This window comes from Rhamphochromis sp. 'chilingali' (assembly GCF_963969265.1).
Source record: "Rhamphochromis sp. 'chilingali' genome assembly, chromosome: 16".
Taxonomy (NCBI): Eukaryota; Metazoa; Chordata; class Actinopteri; order Cichliformes; family Cichlidae; genus Rhamphochromis; species Rhamphochromis sp. 'chilingali'.
The window spans coordinates 9,898,278-9,921,498 of record NC_137943.1 but is presented as its reverse complement, the minus strand read 5'-3'; the positions used below and the strand labels follow the sequence as shown (position 1 = coordinate 9,921,498).

The 23,221-nt window shown below is 42.0% G+C and overlaps 2 protein-coding genes across 4 annotated transcripts; both read left to right on the top strand.

Annotated features, from left to right (window-relative positions):
• Positions 1–127: 127 nt before the first annotated feature.
• Positions 128–9,443, top strand: LOC308383878 (uncharacterized protein). 2 transcript variants are annotated; one of them, XM_080862062.1, is made up of 19 exons: positions 138–315; positions 1,456–2,365; positions 2,489–2,680; positions 3,298–3,781; positions 3,861–3,976; positions 4,070–4,095; positions 4,206–4,237; positions 4,357–4,401; positions 4,487–4,616; positions 5,608–5,767; positions 5,919–6,042; positions 6,134–6,165; positions 6,349–6,412; positions 6,512–6,549; positions 6,806–6,869; positions 8,041–8,142; positions 8,259–8,272; positions 9,053–9,086; positions 9,249–9,443. In XM_080862062.1, exons 1-19 carry the CDS (start codon positions 307–309, stop codon positions 9,313–9,315), a joined length of 2,643 nt encoding a protein of 880 aa, XP_080718188.1. In that variant the 5' UTR covers positions 138–306; the 3' UTR covers positions 9,316–9,443. The 2 variants fall into 2 exon arrangements, with proteins under 2 accessions (XP_080718189.1, XP_080718188.1); XM_080862063.1 differs by lacking the exon at positions 8,259–8,272 and having other exon boundaries at positions 128–315; positions 4,176–4,237.
• A 1,187-nt stretch (positions 9,444–10,630) lies between these two features.
• On the top strand, positions 10,631–22,782 carry LOC308383687 (phospholipid phosphatase 3-like). Of its 2 annotated transcripts, none has more exons than XM_080861751.1 (6): positions 10,631–10,997; positions 16,648–16,805; positions 19,564–19,844; positions 19,955–20,012; positions 20,105–20,281; positions 21,117–22,782. In XM_080861751.1, the coding sequence occupies exons 1-6, from the start codon at positions 10,859–10,861 to the stop codon at positions 21,243–21,245; spliced, it is 942 nt and encodes a 313-aa protein (XP_080717877.1). In that variant the 5' UTR covers positions 10,631–10,858; the 3' UTR covers positions 21,246–22,782. The 2 variants fall into 2 exon arrangements, with proteins under 2 accessions (XP_080717877.1, XP_080717878.1); XM_080861752.1 differs by lacking the exon at positions 16,648–16,805 and adding an exon at positions 15,658–15,812.
• The last annotated feature ends 439 nt before the right edge of the window (positions 22,783–23,221 follow it).

Here is a 23,221-nt window from a genome sequence, read left to right as displayed (position 1 = left end):
AAATTAAAAACTGTAAGTGGAAAATTAGTTATCGTTATCAAAATAAATCCCTATCCACGCACGTTGCGCCTTCGACGCTCCTGATTCGTTGATCGAGGAAACGTGAACGCGCACGTAGGTCGAGTGCAGCACGCAGGTGCGTCATTCAGCGGCTCTTTCAAATTGTTTGTTTTAGCCTTCACCGTGATTAACCAGAGCTGTTAGGTCGCTGTTTAAAAAAAATAAAGTAAACAGCGTCTCGGTATTAAAATTGAAACCGTCTTTCAAATGCTCGGTCCTTAACAGCGATGACAGACAGAAGCTACAATGGAAGAGGTAAAGTTACAAGGCTTTTATAGCAGGTTTAATTAGCTAAAGGGCAGTTAAATAGAAAGCTAATTTACTTGTATTGCTTTTCTTTCTGCTAATGTGCTTCTGCTGCTGCTTTACTCTTTCTAACACACGAGTATGGCTTACTTAACTGATAGAACGGGGAAAAAAATACTTTTGAAATAAAATCATCATTTTTACGACCAACCCAGTTAAATATATGAAAGTCGTTTCGGTGCTCACAGTGATAGCAGTTTTTCCTTTTGATCGCTTTTGAGAAACATGGATGTCTTAAATTTTCTACATCTATTATTGATTAAAACAATATATGAAGGCTTAATCTGTTCAGTAGCATCTTAATTAACCAACAAACACTTGGGTTTTAAATGACCAGCGACTTGTGGAAAAAAAAAGCCTCGCAATTACCAAAAGGGTGTAGTTTTGTTTTTTCGGGGAAAAGAAAGAAAGCTTAAAGCAGAGACATTAAATTTAGGTGAGCGGATTACTACTTTAAACTCTGCAGTTAGAAAAATAGTTCTAAAGTACCAAAAAAAGGTACCTTCACGTGTCATTTGTATGATTGGTAGGTAAGGTAGGATTGGAAACTTAGAAAGTTTATTTTCATTCCTGTTTCTCAGCATATGCAAACATTACCTGTTGAATTATAGCAATTTTGTTGGACAGATGGAACGCAAAATTATTTCAGTATCACTTTCAGGGGAGTAAATGAGGAAAAGACGTCTTTTGTAATTTTTGCAGGCTTATCTCTTTACCCCTTGAATGCTGAGCAGCAGCAACCCTTGAAGCTTTTTTTTTTCTTTTTTCTAAACTGAGCAGTTTCTGTCATATTTCGGGCCTGCTTATAGAAACAATGACTGGGTTTGTACCAGAGGTTAGTGAGGGTGGTCTCTGCCCATGTAGCTTTCCTTGGAAAACGACAAACTCTTCTAATGGTTGTCACACCACGTCTTTATAGATATATACTGAGGTGTCAGCGCTCGTCATTAAGGGTTCAGAGGAGGGCATCAAACCTTGTCTTTATGAGGGAAAAGAGTTAAAATGACCATATAACATCTCTTATACTTCTGTGCTTTCTTTTACTTACCTTTTTTTTTTTTTTTTTTTTTTTTTTTTTTTTTTATTTAGGAGGGACCAATCAACTTCAAAGCACTGAGGGCCAAATTTCAGGAAGAGGCTCTCCTGGCTCAATCCAAAACCAGCCGTCCAGCTGTTGCTGAAAAACCCAAACAGATTCTTCCACCTGGAGGTCACTGCACTGTGGTTAGCAGTATTAATACTGCTGCAGAAAACAAGACACCAGCGCTTCCTCGTGTCATTTTCAGAGATGCACTGCGACTGTCTGGAGGCAAGAGGCCGATTTCCTTTCCGCTGCAACCTCAGCGGACCTCCCTGTCATCTCAGCTTACTAATGGAGACGGCACAGCAAGGCATTCTCGATACATGCCGCTGGTGCTTCCTGTCCTGCCCGCAAAACATCAGAAGACAGAAACACCATTCAGGAGAGAGTACAAACCCGAACCAGAGTTGGGGAAGGAAGCCTTGCCACAAACTAAAGTCAAGAAGAAGGCTTTGCTGCTTCCATTCAAATCAGTCAAAGCATCAAAGGTCAGTGCGGAAAGCGGAGATGAGCCCACATATGGTGATTTGACCACCAGACCGTGTAGCGCTCCTGGTGAGTTGCCATCAGTGGAAAAACAAACCACAGAGGATGGGGCTTCACTCCAAAGTGACCAATCAAACAGTGAATACCCCCTCTCCAGTCCAGATGTCCCAGTCACCCCTCCTTCAGCTGAGACCACAGTCGATTCTGACAATAAAATTATGAGCACTTTGGAGAGGGCCAAGAAGAAATTCTCACGCCAAAACATGTTGATCTCTTCCAAACCCAAGAGCTTGCATTCCCCTGACAACACAGGCAAGGAGTTTACTCCACCACCGAGGACCGCTGATCTGCCCACCCCCCCACCAGTGTGTCTTTCACATCTGGCTTGTATCTCAGCCCGGCCTTTCTTCAAAACCAACAACGCTTTATGCAGTAAGCTATATGCAGAGTGACAAATGTCAAAATCTGCAGTTTCATCATGTGTGTTAATGTTATAACATAAATTTTTATATACATTGCTAATACTATTCATATTTAATGCTTTTCCCCCTCAAGAATCGGCACTGGATAAGCAGCTTGGCAGAGAGAAATCTGAAAATATGCCAGTGAAGACTGTTGAACTTCATCCACCATGTGTCCCACTAAAGAAGCCTCTGCCTGATCTGAGAACACTGGGGCCAGTGCCGGCAAAGCCCCTCAGACCTCCATTAGTAGATCTCAGCTATTACCATGCGCCTCTGTTTACTGGTATGAGAGTCTCACGAAGTCTACAGACATGGCCACTGGGAGCAATAGCAGAGAATAGATTTGCGTTAAAAACCTATTAGAAAATGTCAGCGAAGGTTAGCTGATGCGTTTTAGCAAATTCTGTCCTCTCTTGCTGTCACATAGACAGTTTACCTGCATCTCAAACTGCGCATTAGGTGTCAGAATAATCTGACAAATTACTTGGGCTGCGATCAGTCATATTAGAAAACATAGTTGACAACAAAAGGTTTCTTGATCTTAAGAAAAACCTGATTAATGTTGGAAAAATAGGAAAATGTAGGTTTTATTTTATTTTAGGTTTTAACATCAGCTGCTGTCTATATAGCGTCAGTTAGAATGATTATTTATTAGCAGTACTCCTAATAACATCTCAGGTTAAACAGATGCATGTTGGAAAAGGCTATCAGTCTGTTTATAGAGATTAATGTTTCATTTCTTCTTCTTTTTCCTCTTTTTGCATCTTCAGTTCTGTGGCCACAGTTCATGTGCTTAGTCATCAGTGACTTAGCATTATCCTCTCTGCAGTTCACATTATTCCTCTTTTTGTGGTGAGGCCTAACATCTGTTCAAATACTGCTTTTACTTTCTTATTATAGTGGTGTCACCAAACGTTAGCCAAGCAGAGTCTGAGCACCCACCCGTCTCCAACCCTCTGCTGGATGCCCCAGAGTTTCCAGACTTTGAAAATACAGAGATGGAAACAGCAGAAAGTGGAGGTGTTGATGTTGCTGCACTAGAACTGGAGGCCTTAGACTTAGTCGGCGCTAACCCTCACACAGCTGTCGACGCTGAGCATCCACAAGCTGACTTGTCAGCGCACGATCCTGTGGGGCCTCGTGTGAGCTCCATCATCCAAGATCTGAACCTTGGAAGTGAAAACATAATACCCCTTGATCCAGCCAGCTTCTCTGAACCAATAAACTTGTTGGAGTTCCCAGAGCCTGCTATACCACAGCAGAGGTCCCAGAGCAAAGAGGTGCTTGTCGATTCTTTTCCTAAATCTCCGTCTGATGAAACTGATGTGGGAGTTGCTGAGTGTCAGTCTTTCCCAGAGGAAAGAGAGCTCAGTAGCCACTCATGGTAAGTTTTATAGTAACTGGAATCAGTTTTTTTTTCCTTCTTCATATAACAGTGTGCTGTTTATACTTTCCCCTTACAGTGGACATCAACAGGACAGTTACTATGAAACGTATACTAACATATATGAAGATGTTGAGAATATGAACAAATTCACTTTGAGCCAAAACTCCACCAAAAGAAAAGGCGGACTGAAGAGTAAGTACTTCACACACATTTTATTCTTAAAATAAAACCATTTGCAGATATTTATTCTCATTTATAATCACTGTTTGCTTTTGCTTTTTACAGATCCATACGTGGACCACCAGCCAAAGGTAACTCATTTTTAAATCGGAGTATATAATCATCTTAGCAACTTTAAAAAGTGTATTTTACTGTGTATTTTTGTATCTAGTGTTGTCTTTTTTGGGTTTTTTCTCAAAAGGAGTCATGTGTTAAAAGGCAAAAGAATCCATGGTATGCTTTTTCTTTTTTCCCGTCTTTCATTCCCTCCTTCCCTTCTCGTAAACATAATACCTTTGTTCTGTTATTGACACTGTGACATCCATTCCCTTCCTATGGTTATCAAACTGCAGGGTTTGTGTATCGGGTGAACATTTGGCACATAATCATATGCACAGGTATGTCAGACATGTAAATCTTTTTACTTAACATGTGATTTAAAAAACAAGCTACTCAAATCCCTTTTTTTCACATTTTTCTTAGCATGATGAACACTCCCAACCCCGCCGACCATAAAGAACAGAAGAAGCGGGAGAAACAACGATTGGAAAAGGAAAAAAAGGAGCAAAAAGAGAGGGAGAAGAAGGAAAATGAAATGAAAAAGAAGTTCAAAGTAAGGGGGTGATTTGTTTTGAGATGATGACTTTTGATTTTAGTTTCCTTTGGTTACTGTTTATTCAGCTTTTCTAAGTCACAGTTGGGAAATGTTACTTCCTGAATTTTTAGGGTTTTTTTTTTTTTAATAAAACTTCAAACATAGAATCAGTGCAGCATCTCTTCAGAGATGTAAAACATTTTTGTGCTTTACTTTTTTTGCTGCTTAGGTATTTGTAAGACAGTGCAGCTCATTGCTAAGATGTGACTCCTATAATGTATAACAGATGGATGTGGCTTTAGGGTCTGAAAAAGTACCATATACCTTTCTTTCTAATAGCCAGCAGAGGGTGACACCTGTGTTTTCTGGAAATAAAAATAAAAAATCCTTTCATGTATAACCTCAGTAAATGTGTTCCTGATGTGATCAATTTCACTAACTAGAAGTCTAATTTCAAGTCTTTATGAATACAACAAAACAAATATTTGTTTTCAGTTTGCCAGCCTGTGAGTGTGTGACATCCAAGGACAGCTTCTGAAAGTGAAACCAATGCAGAAAGTGTTAAAAACTCCAGTACCTGTAGGAATCCCCATAGTCTCGTGTTAAAATGTCCAACTTTACAGCATTAAAAAGCTTGTTTACAACCTGGTAGAAAAAACAGTTTTCACTGCTGTGGATAGTTCACTTGCTCATAACAACTCTGAGTGGCTAAGTCGATTTTACAGGTGTTCAGACACCGACAGCTGAAGCCGATGAGTAAGTGCTTTGTAATCTTAGCAAGTGTGTGTGTGTGTGTGTGTGTGTGTGTGTGTGTGTGTGTGTGTGTTGCAGCCGCAGGGTTTATGAATGCAGCTTGCTCTCCAAGCTTGCAAACATTAGCAGATTAATTGGCACTCCAGCCTCCGTCCACCCAAAAAGAAAAAAGACAGGGCAGTGGTCAAAATGTTAATATTGAACCTTAAAACTCTAACGTCATTGTTTACATACAGTCTTTTACGTGACCTCGTAGGTGACGGGGGACGAAGAGCCGATGTACCATGCCAAGGTGATGGTGGCCAGTAAAGTCCGCAAGAATGATCTGCCTGTGAAGAGCGGGGACACGGTCAGCATTATCCGCACCACCAACTGCCCCAAAGGCAAATGGTTGGCCCGAGACGCCAACAACAAGTGTGAGTTCACTTTTGTGTTATTTGTAAGTGTGAAATAAGAATGGCTTAATAGCATCTGGACTTTAAAAACATAGCATGGATACAACAGATGTTGATACAACAGGAGTGTTTCCACATTTGGTGTCATTACTTTGCTGCTCTCTCCTTGCAGATGGTTATATTTCAGTGATGAATGTGGAGCTAAATATCAAGGAGATGCTGGAACTCGGCAAGAAGGCTCAAGCAGCAGGGCGAGGAGGCAACGTGGAGGGAGATAACATAAGTATTGGAAGCAGGTACTGGGTAGCACACTGATCAAATTTTTAGTTTCTCAATTAAAAACAAAACAAAACAGTGCCATGATTCACTTTTTTCTTTGTTTTTCAGATCCTCAAACCAGCCTTTTCTAACAAGCAGTTGTAAGTTTCAGGAGGCTCTGTATGACTGAAACTTAGGCTGGATCCCAGCCAGCATCACTTAACTGCTGTCATCTGCTTTACGGCCGGGTGTTATTTTATGATACTGATGGAATTCATGGGCTTTCATTAGCATGCTTGTCAGGCTTCATTGTTTGTTTTATTCCTTTTTCCTTCTTCACACAGTCACAGATGACAGCGAGGAGTGGGCCTATGAAGATGAGACCCTCTCACCATTCAGTGAGAGCCAGTAAGATGTTTGGCATTTATTCAAAGCAGCTTTTTGATCAGTGTCACTTCTAAAAATGACAAATGAACATTAAATATTCTTTCTCTTCAATTTGGGTAGCAGCTTTTCTCAGCAGACGGCTTCAGTGCCCGAGACGTGTGAGTACATTTTTATGTCCCGTCTTTTTGAAGTTGAAATGGGCCAACAGAAGATGCCTACCCACACCCCCACCCTCTCCTGTTTAAAGGGAACTCTGGTTGTTTTATGCAATGGCAGACTGCAGCAGGGCTTTGATGTGCACTTTTACCATATGTTTTTCTTACTTCCTTCCTCTTCAGTCTGCATTTTAACTAACCCCGTTCCTGTCTCGCCCTTCCGCTTACACCTCTGCCCTTCATTTGTTCACTTTGTCAGCATGTGTTCATGCTGGTGCCCAGAACACACCGAATGACGCCAACTTGGATGACCTGCACTCGCAGTAAGTCTCAAACACGGATGTCAGAGCAGACGCATTATTTCCCTTTCAAACCCTTCATAAACATTACTGCACTGCTTCTTAGCAAGGGTATATATACTGTGTTGTGGACTAATTTATGATCACTTACTGTGTTAATGAGCAGGTAAATATTAAAGGTGGAAGAGGAGCAAAAACAATATTGGGACACATTTTACAAGGTCCTTGAAGCTGTAGCGATACAGGGAGTGTTTCTAGAGACCTCCACTGATTACAGGAGCGACTAAAGACTATCATCCAGTGTGGCAATGATAAACTTAAAAATCTTAGCTGATTAACAGTCTGCCCGAGAAAGGCGAATCACCAAACCGAGAAACCGGCTAACTGCTGGGTTCTCTTTTTGTTAACCTGTTACTTGTGTATGATTTTTCTTGATTGGCATCATTTTCTTTTACAAAATGATTAAAAACTCCAATTATAATTATCTGTGAGGTATTCCAGTTTATTCTTTTGTGCGAGCAACTGTATAAATCTAAAAGCTATTCAATTTGTAATCACATCCGACAAAGGGAGGGCGCCAGCTGGTAAAATATTGGCCAATTTACTTGAAATTTAAGCGAAACAATTAATCAGAAGAGAGAAAAGCTGCTGATTGTCTAAGTGAGCAAAGCTTGAAGTCCAAAATATTGGGATATTTTAAATCCTAAGTGGCAGAAATGGTTAAATAACCAACGCTTGCTGTTTTATTTAACCTACTTATCAACATCTTACTAATACACAAAGGATCGCCACTATTAATTTTTGTTTGTTTTTTGTTTTTTTTTTTAAACTGTGGATTTGTAACATAAGTTTTCTTCTTTTTTATGGAACACTGAGTTTAGGTTAAGCCTAAAACTAAATTACAAAAATTGACTTTGATAGCATTGCCTTGAAGGCTTTTACCTTAGCTGAAGGAAGCTTTTTGAGCCTTTTATAACCAGGCTTTTACTTTGAAACCTCAGGCCAATACAAATTTGATAAAACGTTTTGTCTTCTGTTCCAGGAAGTACAAAAAGTAGCCTTTAATAAAAAGCTCTGCTTCAGGGAGGTGTTGTGTTGGGTTCTACTCACCCTGCACAGTCTTGTTTCCGTGGAAGAATTTGGAAGCTGGACAAAATAAAACAACTAATTTTGCAACATTACTTCTGCTCTTCAGAATTAAGCATGAAGCCCTGCAGAAGTTGGCAGTCTTCTTTCACCACACCAAAGATGAACTTGGTGATGTCCATGATGATGATGATGGAGCAAAGTTTACAAGGTTTTATTTTTGTAACCTTTAACCTCAGACACTATTTATGCAAACTTGTCATGTTTCTAGCTGCTTGTCTTTATATTCAACAGCACTGTTCTTTCCTCTTCTTGTGTCCTGTTTAGCCATGAACCTCAGAGTAAGTGGTGTGTTGTTTTTGTTTTTCCCCTCCCATTCTCTGCCATGGCTCCACTGTTGTCACCACATGTCGCCCTCACTGATAATATGCATATGCATCTGGTACACTAGCTGCACAGGGGCTCAGAGGAAAGCACTCCAAGGGATCATTAACACCGCCCAAAAGATCACTGGCTGCCCTCTCCCCACACTGGAAGTTCTACACAACGCCCACTGTTTTAAAAAGGCCCAAAACATCATAAAAGACACCTCACATCCTGGCCACTCCCTGTTCGAACTGTTGCCCTCAGGCAGACGGTACAGGGCAATCAGAGCAAGGACTAATAGACTCAAACACAGCTGTTATCCAACTGCAATAACACATCTGAATACTACAAAAAAATGGCCATCACGCCACTCTTGTGTTAATCTATGCACGGTCTGAAGCATGTGTGTGGGAATGTATGTGAATGTTTTACTGTTATATCTTATTAGTATTTTAAGTATTCTATCTATTTTATTTATTGAATTTTATTGTTTTATTTATATTTTGATATTGCTAGGGATGATGCAATGATCGGGGACCATTCTTAATTTCGTTGTTCTCATGACAATGACAATAAAGTTTCTGATTCTGATTCTAATGGACAAGCTAAACACGGGAGACTTTTTCCCTAATGGAAAATAACTTGAGAAACCTTTATCTGCTTTAAATGACCTGGAGTCATGCTGCTGTTAGTTATTTTGCGTTGCTGGTTGTTCAAAGCTGATGTGACACTTGTATCTGTTCGTCTTTATCTAGACTTCTTGAGTGCGGTTGAGGAGCCTCCATATCCGTAAGTGTCTCCTGTTTCCTTCTGATCAGAAAGCCTAACTTTGTTATTATGACAAACATTAAACTGAGTACCCATAGAAGCATGTACTGTAATACTTAGAAAAAACATCTTACCTAACCCTTTCTCATAAACTGTTGTAATGCCCTGTGTTCTTCTTGACAGTGAACAAGAAGTTGACTTCACAGAGCTGGAACTTCTTCCTCCCCCACCGCTATATGCTGACACCTAATTATCACTTTATGGAGATTGATGTTATGACTTTGACCCTCTGCTGTGAAGAAAAAAACCCTCATGAATACTAATTGAACTGTGATATCACCTACTTTTTGCGAATAGTAGTCGTTTGTTTTTTTTGTTTGTTTTCATTACTCTGGAAGTCACTGAAATGAGTAATGGTGCACATATTAAACAGTTACACTTTGTCTAAATACCAGTAACAGTTAAGTGTTCACTTGTGGTTGCTTAGTTATGACTGTTTCCAGAAATGTTGTTTACATTTCTTTCTTTCTTTTTTTTTTTGCTGTTGTTTCAGTGTAACATCTAATAAATAGTTGACATCGAGTTATGCCTTTATGACACAGTTTGGTTTTCCTATCCTGTTTGTGTACAGTCTTTTCTTATGACTGAGTTTGAGGCAGTGGTGGGGGAACTCCAGGCCTCAATGGCCGGTGTCCTGCAGCTTTTAGATGTGTCCTTGATCCAACACAGCTGATTCAAATTGCTAAATTACCTCAACATGTTTTGAAGTTCTCCAGAGGCCTGGTAAAAAACACATCATTTGATTCAGGTGTGTTGACCCAGGGTGCAATCTAAAATCTAAAATATGCAGGACACTGTCACATGAGACCTGGAGTCCCCCCCTCTGTTAAAGCATCCCAGTACTGAGGCTGTGCTTATCAGGGTTACAAATGATATCTTAAGAACAAATGATATGGGCAGGTGTTCTATCCTTGTATTACTTCACAAATGTGTTCTTTACCTCACGCTGGCGTCCTCAGTCCAAAGACATGCACGCTGGAGTGAATTGTTGTGTTCATTGATATAATTGAATAATCTGGGCTGGATTTAGGTGGTGGCTGTGGCTCAGTAAGTTAATTTTGTCAACTGTAATTAACTTGCATCTATTGCAGTGTATTTAAGAGCATGTCAGGCGTAGGTTAAAAGTACTTTTTAATGAATGTTTGTGTAATAGGTGAATGAGGATGGTACCAAGAAAGCACTTTGAGTGCTCAAATTGCTTCAGTCCAACTGCAACCCTGAATTGGATGAGCAGAAGAAAATGGATGAGCTCAAAGTTTGCAAAATCAAGGAAATTTTCCTACTGGTTTTTCCCTCCATCTATGAGTTATTTAAAGTGGAAAATGAGAACTTGCTCCAGAATTTGAAGGAGGAAAAAAGTTTATTTTTCTTTGCTTTGTTGCTGCTGTTGACTGGGGCGCCCCTCAGCCCTGAGAGGTGAGTGGGGTGGTGGGAGTCCCCACCGGGCACATGAAAGAGGAGGAGCCGGAGGAGGGGTTTTCTTGAAAGGCTGTGACAGGACCTATCCCTGCAGAAACGAGTAAAGGATGGTTAGAGGAAGGTGAGCCATTAGTGAGGAGCGAGTAGTTTCCACAGTGTTTTCCAGCTGACCAAAGAGACTCGCGTGACTGCTCCTACTTAGGATTCCTGTAGAGACACGTGTTGTAGACCGAGAAATAAACTCCAACAGCAACCAATTTATTTTTATTCTGCTTCCTCCTCCTTTTTTTTAACCAAACACGCAAACGCTTTAAATGCAACGCTGTCTGATCTATGAGAAAGCCATGGCAGCCAACACGAAGAACGGCGGGAGTTCGCTCAACAACAACAACTGCAAAGACCACAGCGGGAGGAAGCTGCTGGTCGGAGTGGATCTGTTCTGCCTGTTTTTAGGTAAGAGTCGCGTCACGTTACTGTGGGCACCTTTGGCGGGAAGTTTGCGGCTTCTTGCTCGTTTCATTGTTACTCCTGGCGTGTTTCAAACGGACAGTTTCTCGCTCGTGTGCGGCTGCCCCGGCTTATACTCGATACCAGGGATGCCGAGCTCGTTTGATGTCGTGACACTTTCTTTAAGAGAAAACTAGTTTTTTACTGCACATTTCATTCCCGAGGCTTCTCAATATAAGAAAAAGAAGTGCAGTTTCACGTAGAAATGCTGCAGCATGTCAGTGGAAGAAAGTGGACTCTGCAAGACTCTTTGGGCGGAAATTGTAAGAAACAAATGTGTGAAAGTCCGCCCAGGCTGTCCTGTATTAATAAAGCTGAAATTTTTGGTAATTCATTCATTGTATTTATTTATTTTCTGTGGAGGCGTAAAAAGAACAGGCATGTAGATTGTGGGGAAAACTGAACTTTACTGTCATTTAATGATTTATCGGTAGCTTCATTGCTGTAGTATGTATGGCTGTGGGGGAAAGTCTTAATAATCAGTAGAAAAAGCTGTAGAAAAATTCTGAATATTCAGTTTAAAGGTCAAAATGTATTCCTTATTTTCCAAAGACATTCACATTAAAGTCCTTCCCAGGCCGATTCTAGTCCTCAGACCATATGTTTCACACCACTGAGTAATAATATAAATGTCTTTTTCCTGTAGTTCATTTGTGATATTAAAACACTGCATTTGTATCTCTTTTCTTTATGTCTGCTGTAAAAATGTGTATTAAATAAGACAAAAAGTGATAATATCACACGTGATTCTGCCACACCAGCTTTCACAAACTTTGTAACTGAAGCAAAGCAGTGGCTACTCTGGCCTGTTTATTTAGCTATTAAAGTACATGTGGATTTCCAAAAGTTACATTAGCTTAATCCCTAAAAAATGCAGTCCAAGTGGAAAGAAATTAATAAAGTGCTCCGGGAGGGATATACATTTCTTTGGTCTCCACCCACACCTGTGTGGACTTCTGCTTTGACTGTTCATTTTATTTTCCAGAATGGCCCACATTCCAAAGCAGCAGGAATTCTTCAGATCTGAACATCTGGCATAATATTTCTGTGTGTGTGGTGTAATTAAGGGAAGTGGTGAAAAGGTCAGAGCTGAGTGTGTGTGTGTGTGTGGATCCATTCTGGTCCTGTGATGTTCAGCAGCTGCACACACTGGGTGAAACATTCAGAACATGAAAGTCCCAGTTTTAAAAGTGGGGAGGGTGCTGTGTGGTTCAGACCTTTGACTTCATTTTCTGCTGTGATACAACCACATGTTTGCATTGTGTTGTTCACTGGAATATTGGTGTAAAGTCATGATTGCAAACACCGCAGCAGTGGTAAGATAAAGCCGCAACTATACTGGATAGCAGTTAAGCTATATTTAGTTTAAGTGTAATTTTATTTTTTGTATCTCTGTGGAGGGTAAATCCCCGTCGTTTCTTCTCTATGTACATAACTTCCCACAGAGAAGCTTGTCAACAAACCAGTTTTTTCTGGCTAAAGATGTGGCTTGAACAGAGCAACCACAAGGAGGAAACGTCTGGCCAGCGCTGGTTAATCACCACTTCTCCTTCATTCTCACACACTGATTTGTACTTCTGGGGAAAACTGCATCCCAGGATATTGCTCCCCAGCTCTGTCATGCACTGAGTGAATGTGCTCCCCATGGACCCGTCAGTGCATGTAAAGATAACAACAGGGGAAGTCGGCTGGATGAGAAAGTCATGCTGATTCAGTGTTGACTAGAACTGAATTGGGAGAAGGAAAAAGAAAGATGCCCCTCAATCAGCCCCGGGGCGAGGGGGTGATTGGGTTCACGTTTACTCTAAGCTGTAGCAACTGACTCTCCAGTTAATCGCGTGATCACGTTTACACGTGCCTTCGCCCAGCTTCACAACTAAGCTGGTGATTGGCGGTTAATGGGTAACGATCTGAATTTTTTACCACACTTTTTTTTTTTTTTTTTTTTTTTTTTTAAATCCCTTAAGGCCTGCTCACCAGAATGAGAAAAACAGAGAACCTCACTTTCATAATGCGTTTCATTACTAATTGTAATTGGATGCGTTGGAGGCCAACACAAGCCTCTACAAGCAAAACTGAAACTAAAAGTGTCTTTGTATTTAGAATTTGGTTAAACGGAGCCTTTGGGAATAGTAAACATGAGCTTTCTTTCTGAAACGAGTTATTTCCAGTTAATCCAGTTCTTTCCAGGAACCCGTAGGCTCCTAGATTCCTTCTTGTGACACAATTTCCAAAAAAAAGCTTGACCCACAGACCTTTTGGAAAAGAGAAAAGCACTGAGGTGTTCCAGTTTAATAAATGTTTGTGTTAAATGAAATTGTTAGTCCAGTGTGGCAGTCAAGATGTGAGATTCACATTTGATTTCACTGGGATTTTCATTAAAACCCAAGCAGGCAGACCTGCGCCAACCCCCCACCCCCATGCTGAAATTGTGAAGTAGCTCAATTGCTGTGTGTGTGTGTGTGTGGTGAAAACAACTTCATCTGTGTATATGTCACAGCTGCCTCAGACGTGTATGTATACTTTTTTAGGCCAGCAGACAGCGAGGGATCCCTGCAAGTGGAAAATGTGCGTCTGTTTGTTTTTAATAGCCGTGTTGGCGAATGCCTCCTGGAGTATAGTGAGGATTGAATTCGGAGTGTGCGTTTACCGCATATTTATTCTAGTTTCCACAAGGTGTGGCTGCATGGAGCTGTCAGATCTTGATGATGTGTCTTCTGCCGTGTTTCGACGTTACGCCGCGCTCATTCGTGAGCTGAAAAAGTCATCATCGGTCTTCATTTACGGGGTTGCTTATTTTCACATTTTGTCTCCACAGTTGTTTTGGAGAAGAGGTGCGAGAAGGAGATCATGAACTGCAGGAAAAAAAAATCTTCCAGCATTCTGCTTGTTTTTTATTGTCTTTGGGCCGATGCTGCTAGTGCGAAAGGCAGACTCACGGCTGCTGACTGGTGTTGTTGTTGTTGGCAGTGATGAGGACACCCTCCACCCCCTCGCCCTCCCCCCCTGACTTTTAGATGAGGGGAAAAGGAGGGGAGGGAAAATCCCAAGATGCCACACTCACTGCTGATGCTGCAGCTCTGTTTCGGATGCAGGGGGTCAAAGGACTGTGGAAGAAAAACCTGAGGCAAGCAGGGGTCACATTTCTTCTTTTCTTTTTTTTAATATATTCCAATCACCGCTTTGGAACCGTTGACCTCACGCTGGTTCCTCAAAAGCTGTGACCTCTTAAGTTCATCAGGCCGTTTGCCATCCATTGGTTTCTTTCCATCAGTCTCTGGCCTTGTGGTTTGTGGGTTTGCAAATGTGTTTAGATGCAGTCGCAGGGGTCGGGGCTCTCGGGTCAATGTGCTTCGCATGTAGCATTTTGAGCTTCTGTGCCCTTTTTTTTTTTATTTTTATTATTATTATTTTCCCTCCCTAAATCCTTTGTATCAGCAGTTTGAACAGACTAAGTCCCTGCTTTGGAAAGGCTCGTGTTGCTCTTTTCATAGCCAGACTAACCAAACTGAAGGGATCAGACATGCAGGATTTAGCAGACTTTAAACTGCAGTGTATTTTTACAGTTCCAGAGCTGTTAATATGTCCCACCCTGCGCTTTTTCTTTTTTCTTCTTCACTGGACCTGCTTCACAGCCGCTCCATCCAGGTGTTTGGTTGAAGAACAACAGTGAAAGCGAGAGAATTAATAATGTGAATCCTGCTGAATGTGGCAGGACTTACCCCGGCATTCAGGGTGCCGGAGTTCTGTCTGTAACCTGAGCCCAGCCCACAGCTGAACCTTCAAAGGCACCCCCGGGTCAGCTGTATGTTTGTGTGTGTGGATGTAAAGGGGCTCAGCAGTGACTGGAGCATGTGTTGACATTTATTTTGAGAAATTGTGCCCGCTCCCCCCCAAAACGACCACCAGTCTGCTTGTTTTTCTTTGTGTCTGCAGATCGCGGACGTCTTCAGAGAGTGGCTCGAAAGCTAAACGTTGCTTTGAAGTCGTTTGAAAGTGTGTTTTCCAAATTCTGTCCGAGATTTGAGGCCTCCCCCTGGGTACCCTCGAATATCAAAGTCCTCGCTGAAGTCTGTTAGGAAATTGACGGGGAAAATAAGCTGTTTTGGGGGGGGAGGGGGTTGGCTTGCATCTTAACTACGCCCACTCTGTTTGTTGTCGGAAGACAAATAAGATCTTTTTGGCACTTTTGCCGAAAAACACGCAGTCTATCGGACACAAACACCTCCCCCGAGGCGTCTTTTAAAAGGGCCTTTTTAAGAGTAAGAGCACTTCGGCAGGAAAGGAAGGAGGACTGATAGCGTGTGTTTTTTCTTGTCAGTTAACTGCAGCATTGCCTCCTAAGAACAGGGCCCATCTTACCCTCTTAATGGGAACTTGAAATCATTTGATGCTATTCTCGGCTCAAGCGGTTCACTTAAGTCAAGTGCAAAATGGTGATGATTTGATTTAATGGTTATCATTTTTTCTTCTTTTTACGATAACGGGCAAACGGGATGCGATAAGCTCGTAAACTTACTGTAAATGTTTTAAATGTGTTTTGTTTTTTCTCTCTGTTGATCCAACGTGTCTGTGTTTGTGGTCCTGTGTCTGTCCAACCATGCAGTGATGCTCGTTGCCGTGCTGTTGCACAAATTTCCCTTCCCGCCTTACCAGAGAGGATTCTCCTGCAGTGACAGCAGCATCAATCTGCCTTATAAGAACAGCACAGTGTCCACTGCGCTGCTCACGGCAGTGGGCTTCACTGTGCCTGTGGTCTCAGTAAGTTCCTGCGCGGTGAAGTAAGAAAACGAGAGAACACGTCGGGACGCTCTCAGTTCATTACCGGCTGCACTGTGACACCTTAGGGGGGGTCTGATTGGTTCAGCAGCCTCTCACTCACTCTCAGTGGTTTTGTCTCATTGACTGTAAATCACGTACATTACCGCCAACCATTTTCCACTGCGCGGTATCGTTAACTTTTAGATTTAATTGCTACCCTTCAGGCTGCCTCGGTTTCCATTTATTTCACTGCTTCAATAAAATTAAATATTTTACACGTTTAGAAATGGGACTATATAATAATGCAATTACCAGCAACTCCCTAAGATGATCAAAGAGTCATCTAGTCTATGAAATCTTAAATGATCCTAAAAACACACACAGTTTCCCACACTCTTGCTTATGTACGTTTTTAAAAAGAGATTTTCAATTCACTAAATTTTCTGTCGTCTGCTGGGATTTGGATATATGCGTTATCCCAAAAATAGATATCTGAGCTCGTTTTTCTATCAGAGAATAAGTCAGTTTTCAGCTGGCTTGGAGAGTTACAGATAAGTCTGAAAGCAGTGATTGTCCAAAATCCGTCTTAAAACGTGTTGTATTTTAACAAAACTGGAATAATTTCTCCATCGGTTGTGGATAGCAGCCACAGAATGAACTGAGCCGGTCCCACGTGTTCGCTCGTTACCTCTTGCTTGTATCCGCGTCCTCCTGTAATTTGCGTGGCATTAACCCAGCACCTCCGTCTCTCTTTCTCCCTCTCCCTTTCTTCTCCATCACCCATCCCCACCAACCCTCCTTCCTCTCTGTGCCGCTCGCTGCTTCTTCACACTAGCCGGCCTGCCTTTCTTGGTCATTGAAACCAGCGCAGTTCAGCCTTACCATAGAGGGTTTTACTGCGACGATGAGTCCATCAAGTATCCGGCCAAAAACGGAGACACCATTAGCGACGGTGTGCTTAGCGCTGCTGGCATTCTAATCTCCATCCTCTCTGTAAGTCCTCTCACCCTGACCACTAATGTCATCACCTCCTCTCATGTTTTTGCACCTTGCCCATATACTAGCAGCACCGTTGAACTGCAATTGATGTTAACCACATCCTTTGTCATCATCCATCAGTCTTTATTCATTGTTACAGCCAAGTGTCCAGCACAGACGATTTGTAGTAACGCTGATACACTTTTCCAGCTGTTAGATTAGAACAGTTGTGTTTTTCACCAAGTAAACCTGCAATCTTCTCTGTGCGCTTTACTGTATGTGCTGAGAAATGCGGGGTTTATCGCTGGGCTTTATCTTACAGTTGATGCGTTCTGGCCATAAACTGAGATTGTCCCGGGAGATGGCTGGAACGACGACTCCTCGTACCTGCACCATCACACCTTATTATTCGTTTCACCCCGTTCTAGATAACAGTCAGTCAACATTTTCTCAGGGCTTTGCCTTGGGGGATGAGGGGTGGGATTTAAGATGATTCAGGTGATTTGAGTAGGTTTTTGGAAATTCCTGTGAGAAAGCGATGATGACGAACCTGTGCACATTTCCTGGATATCAAATTTTTATTTGCCACGATGATGAAGCCCAATGGCCCTTTCTGCTCCAGATAATGTTGCTGCTTCAGGTTTCAGATGGCCATCAGCGGGCCCTGCAGAGAGAAGCCTAACATTTCACAAACACCTCAGAGTGCACAGCTGCACTGCGGCTCAAAATAATCCAATAGAAACGCTTATAACTGCATATTTTAATAGTGCAAACACTAAATATATCTTAAGCTGTCATCCTTATGAAAATCAGGAGAAAATATTTTAGGTATCCTTTCTGAAAAAATCCATGAATAGTTTGGAATTAGGGTCCACAGAAAAATCCCCAAATAGGCGGAAGGTCGACTGTGAAGATTAATTCTATTGTTCTAGTGCATTTCCAGTTCACTAGTTACGTAAACGGCTATTAAACATTACATCTCAGCAAACTACAAACCTTCAGCAGGCATTAAAGGCCTCACACTGGTGATCACAGTAAAGGAACTGTGGTACGATACCGTAGATTCTTTGATCGTGGTTTTAGAATTGCGACAGGATAAATGCACACACAGTATTTTAAACAAATACCACTGACATGCAAGAAAGTGAGCACAAACATCCAAATCACACACAATAACGGATAAATAAGACTAAAATAAATGGACAAGCAGCCTGGACAGGAACATGGAGCATACACACATTAATGATAAAAAGAATAATGATGATGATGATGATAATTCTGCTCAGCGCTGCTGCAGCACATGCTGTCACCTGACAGAGCGACATGTCGCCGGCTGTCATCATCTCGCCCTGCAGTCACCAGAGCAGACTCTGGGCCCTCAGGGGCTTTTAATGGTGAGGAGACCTGGCTGTGCAATTATGGTTGATGCAATGGTTGTTTGGTTAAATACTGTAATTGCTGGGGTGGAATTGTGGCGAAAGCCCCAAACAAGAAGGCTCTGCCAAATATCGCATTTTCCCCTGGCGCAACATGACTTTAAAATCCACGTTTTCTTTTTTTTCTTTTTCCCCCCCTGGAGCGTTCTGGCCAACCTCTGTTTTCTGAACCAGAAGGCGCAAACATTAAGCCATTTAGTGCTTCATTTCCCACTATAGAACTAGAATCCAATGTGTCGTAAATGATTTATGCCCAACTTTATTAGAAGGGAAGAAAACACTGTGTCACTTTGGAAATGCGAAACTTTCGACATAAGCCACAAATTAGTGTCCTGCCCCACGATTATCTTTGAGGTTTCAGTGCAACAGGCATAGATTCTCGAATGCCAGCTCGTTCGCAAAGTATAAAACAAAACAAATCTCTCAAAGAAGGGGAACCAGATGTGTTTTGTCCCCCTTCCCCTCTTTCCCATGAAAGCCGCTGAGCTGTGTCGAGCCGGCTCTAAAGGCCTGAATGGTGGGAAAATGACGCGCTCGCACTATCAGCTTGTTAAATCTTCTTAAGGGGCTATCCCTCCACAGAGAGACTTTCCCAGAATCCGACTTATTTCTGTGCCGTTCGAAAGAATTTCTTATGAAGCTGAGACACTAACATGAAAACAACTCACACGTCCCTTGTGAAATCTGAGCTGTTTCGGTAAGGCGGTCAGCGGAGGGGAAAAACAAACGTGCCCCCGACGTGCGCCTGTGGAGTCTGGCCTCCAGAATCAGACACAGCACCCAGCTCAGCGATTCTCCTGATTAGAACCACCGGGGCCCGGCCCCTCCTCCCTCCTCCGATGCTGACTTCCATCCTTCCACTCTCGAGCTGAGACAACAGCGGATGAGGAGGAAGGGGAGGAGGGAGGCTGAGGGGGGACTGCGAGGCGTTTTTGAGCTCCAGCAGCTGTTTTGAGTTACCTCCTCCTAAACACGCCTCACTCCATCAGTCGCTGGTTTAGACTGCGGTCTATTTACACACTTCTAGAAAACTATACAAGGTGGACTCGGTCTGACACCCCCCTCCTGTCGTCTCACTGTTGTTATAGTTGTAGAATGGCACAGGTAAACACTTCAAACTCTAAACAAGCTCTTCTCGAGCCCCTTCTCAAAGAAATCACTGCATTCTCGTAGCTGTAATAACAACATCTACAGTCTTAATAGTTAATAGTGTGTTCATTATTTATTTGTTCTGATATTTAAAATATAAATGAATAGAAGCTCCCTCAGGAATAGGTCTTTGTTGTCTTTGTTACCAGTCGTGTCACTGACATTGCTTTCCCGTCTCTCCCCCTCAGATTATAATTGGTGAGAGCTACAGGATCTACTTTTTGAATGAAGGCTCCAAGTCTTTTGTGGGGAACCCGTACATTTCCGCTCTGTACAAGCAGGTCGGGGTGTTCATCTTTGGCTGTGCAGTCAGCCACTCCTTCACCAATATCGCCAAAGTGTCAGTGGGCCGTCTGCGTCCTCACTTTCTTGACGTGTGCGATCCTGACTTCTCCACGGTCAACTGCTCTCTGGGCTACATCACTGACTACCAGTGTCGGGGCCTGGAGAGCAAAGTTCAAGAGGCCAGGTATAACGGGCAAAGCTCAAAATGTTCTAAATATCCCAAATAAAATGCTTGATTGGCCGCTGTGTTTTTTAAGCCGTTTCAACATGCTGACTGCCATCTGCTCTCCTCAGGAAGTCTTTCTTCTCTGGACATGCATCCTTCTCCATGTACACGATGCTTTATTTGGTGGTAAGTTTCTGACCTTTTTATTCTCGTACCATCTTACTCATCCTGTTATTCTCTGCATGAATACTCAGTATGTCAACGTCTCTCTCTTGCAGTTTTACCTCCAGTCTCGCTTTACTTGGCATGGAGCCCGTCTGCTTCGCCCTTTAACCCAGTTCACCCTCATCATGATGTCTTTCTACACCGGCTTGTCCCGCGTGTCTGATCACAAGCACCACCCCACTGACGTGCTGGCTGGTTTCGTACAAGGAGCCCTGGTGGCTTACTGCATAGTGAGTGGCTGTGATGCAAACTAGTGCACTAGATTTGTTCAGAAATCGAAGAGCGCTCAGGCTAAATCTTTCTAATAGAATGATGCCGTTCTAGTGGACAATCACCTCGCTTTTATTTTGAAAGTTCAGTCGTTGCTAACCAAAAAGCCCACCTTGCGTTTCTCTAGTGGCTTCTTTGCCCACCAGGTTGGTGTTGTGGATGTCCTCACTCTCATTAAGCTACTTAACAAGAGGGGATCTTGTCCAATCGTTAGATTTTCTCCAACTACTATCCTACTCCTGCATCACCACAAATGTTTATCTGTAGAAAATGATGCTTTTTTTGTGTGTGGATGCTGTTGGGGTCTATATGTTAAGTCTTAGGATGACAGTGAGCATTATCTATGGAGCGTAAACTAAAGGTTTCCATATCAGTATGTAAGAAAATGACAATGGTAATGATGTTCTATATTGGGTGAGACTGTGCCTTGTAAATGATGCAAAGATTTTTTTTCCTTTCATCATTTAGACGCACAGTCGGTTTATAATTTATGTTGCAAAAAGCATGTTTACAAGTGGAAAAAGCAAAGGGACCACATACAGAACCCTGAGGAACACCAAACTGTATTTCTAAAGGACAGAAAGTACGAGTGAAAGTAGGAGGAGTAAGACTTTAAATGGGAGGAACAAAATACATTTGTCTAGTACTGACATACTCATAAAAATCCCTCCATGTAAACAATGCATTGTCTATTTTCTATCTTACATTCTTAATGTTATTTGATTACATTTTTAACATTTTGCCCCTTTGCGATGCTCAGACGTTAAAGGAGTGTTCTCTCTATGCTCTCCACAGGTCTTCTTTGTGTCAGACTTGTTCAAGCCCAAAGGAAGACGCTCTACTTTGTCTTCAACCCCTCTGAAGAAAGAACTTGTTCCCACCGTAGACATCAGAGAGCGGAGCAACCACCTCATCATAGCATAGAGAAGGCTGCAGAGTGACTGTATATAACCCTGACCTGTGCCTTTTTTATTTTTTTAAATTAAATCACAACTACAGCCACTAGTCAATACTGAATAATGGAAACTTCAAAGATCTGGAACATGCAGACAAATCCAGAGTCTTGAACATCTCACTGGATGAGAAGACGCTGCGGAAAAGCAGTTAAGCGACTTTAGCTCTCTGAATGGAAATTTGTCTTTATTTCCCCTCCGATTTACCAGACGATCTCAGAGTGGAAAAGAGAGCTGACCTCCTTTTGATTAAGAGATCCTTGTCCCTGTTTTGTGTTATGAAGATTTCTGGAGATGTCAACTGTCAGCTTAGAAATGGCAGCTGTAAACAAAGCTGTGCGGCTTTCTTGCCTCAGCTGCATCTATGAGTCCCGGGGTGCTACTCTGCTCCTGCCACTCGCTCACTGTGTGACCTGTCCTAACAAACCATGGCAACCAAACAAATTCCTTAATTTCAGGAAGGATGTTGTTTTTGTTTGGTTTGATTGCAACACAAGCAGTCTGTGTGATTTATAGCACTAAACTCGGTATTCTTTGTCACCACTTGAATGACATAAAGTGAAGCTTTTGGAAAGCTTTGTAAGCCGTCAAGTTTAAAAAAAAAAAAAAAAAAAAAAATGTGCACGATGTAATGTTGCTTAGAAGCTGCACATAAGTAACAGTAGTTGGGAAGTACAGTGAAGGCGTATGTTTTGGATGTGGGCCTGTTTCTGCTGGGCAGGACAAGCCCACACTGAGCCATTTAATGAAATGCCTGTTGTATGTACCAAGCGGGTACTCGTGTGTGTGTGTGTGTGTGCGTGTGTGTGTGTGTGTGTGTGTGTGTGTGTGTTCAGTACATCTGTATATGCACACATACACCTAAAAACAACAAGATGCGCACTCATAGAGCAGCAGCTACCCGTTTCAGGACCAAAGCACAATTTAGTCATTATTTTCAGCACATTGTAAATAACTCAAAGTCATGTAAAGTAACACAAAAGGGCTAGCAACAAGCTAGGGCTAGCTCTGCATTATATAATAGACGACCATTTTATAATGATGCCAGTATATTTGTATGTTTTTAATGTAATTACCTAGCACAATGATAACTGTTACCACTGGGTGAAATATCAAAATGTCATCCTAACTCGACGGAGTTGAAACTTTAGTCTGACATGTTTATAAATGTACTTTATATAGAATCTGAGCATTCTTGTATATATTTTTAATTTTTTCCCCCACGTGTTGTGTTGTTCGTGCTGTGCGTGTGTACAGCAGGCATTTTGGTGAAATGTCCACTATGACTCTGACACCTGTGTAAATGGAATACGAGCTTCTTGAAGAGGCAGAGCATGAATATTAAGTTTTATAAAAAACAAAGCTCTCTAAGCAGACAGCTTCAGTACTTTTTTTTTTCTTTTTTTTTATAGAGTTTGAGTATTTTTCTAACTTTGTGAAATTTTGTACGATGAAACTGTGTGACTATATCAAAATAAAAATGTCTTTAATAAAACGCCTAAAACCAAGAGCGAGAGTGTGTTTGGTTTGTTATTTTACTTGAAGACAAAAAAGAAATTCTCCGAAATTCTCTTTCTTTATATCTCGGTATAGTCGCTGGCAAGCCAGTGCGTGTGATGGAGCGATTTTTGGGTGTGGGGCAATACTAGACTTCCATGCGCAGCTTCCTGTGGGGGAAATGGTGAACATTCCAGGCTTTAACCCCTCTCCCCAATGGCTCGCTGGAATAATATAGAGTCCACACAAACTATGGCAGAGCGGTAAAATACATTCACATGTGAAAACGCTTGCAGGCTATATAGTTTGCCTGCCCTTATATACTTCTATGTTGCCTGTAAATGTATATGTTATCCACAGGTTGTGCTGTTTAACTGTACGTTTCTTTATGTGCCAGCATGTTCTCCTGAGCTGCTGAGGCACGACACCCAGAGGGAGACCAGAACTGAT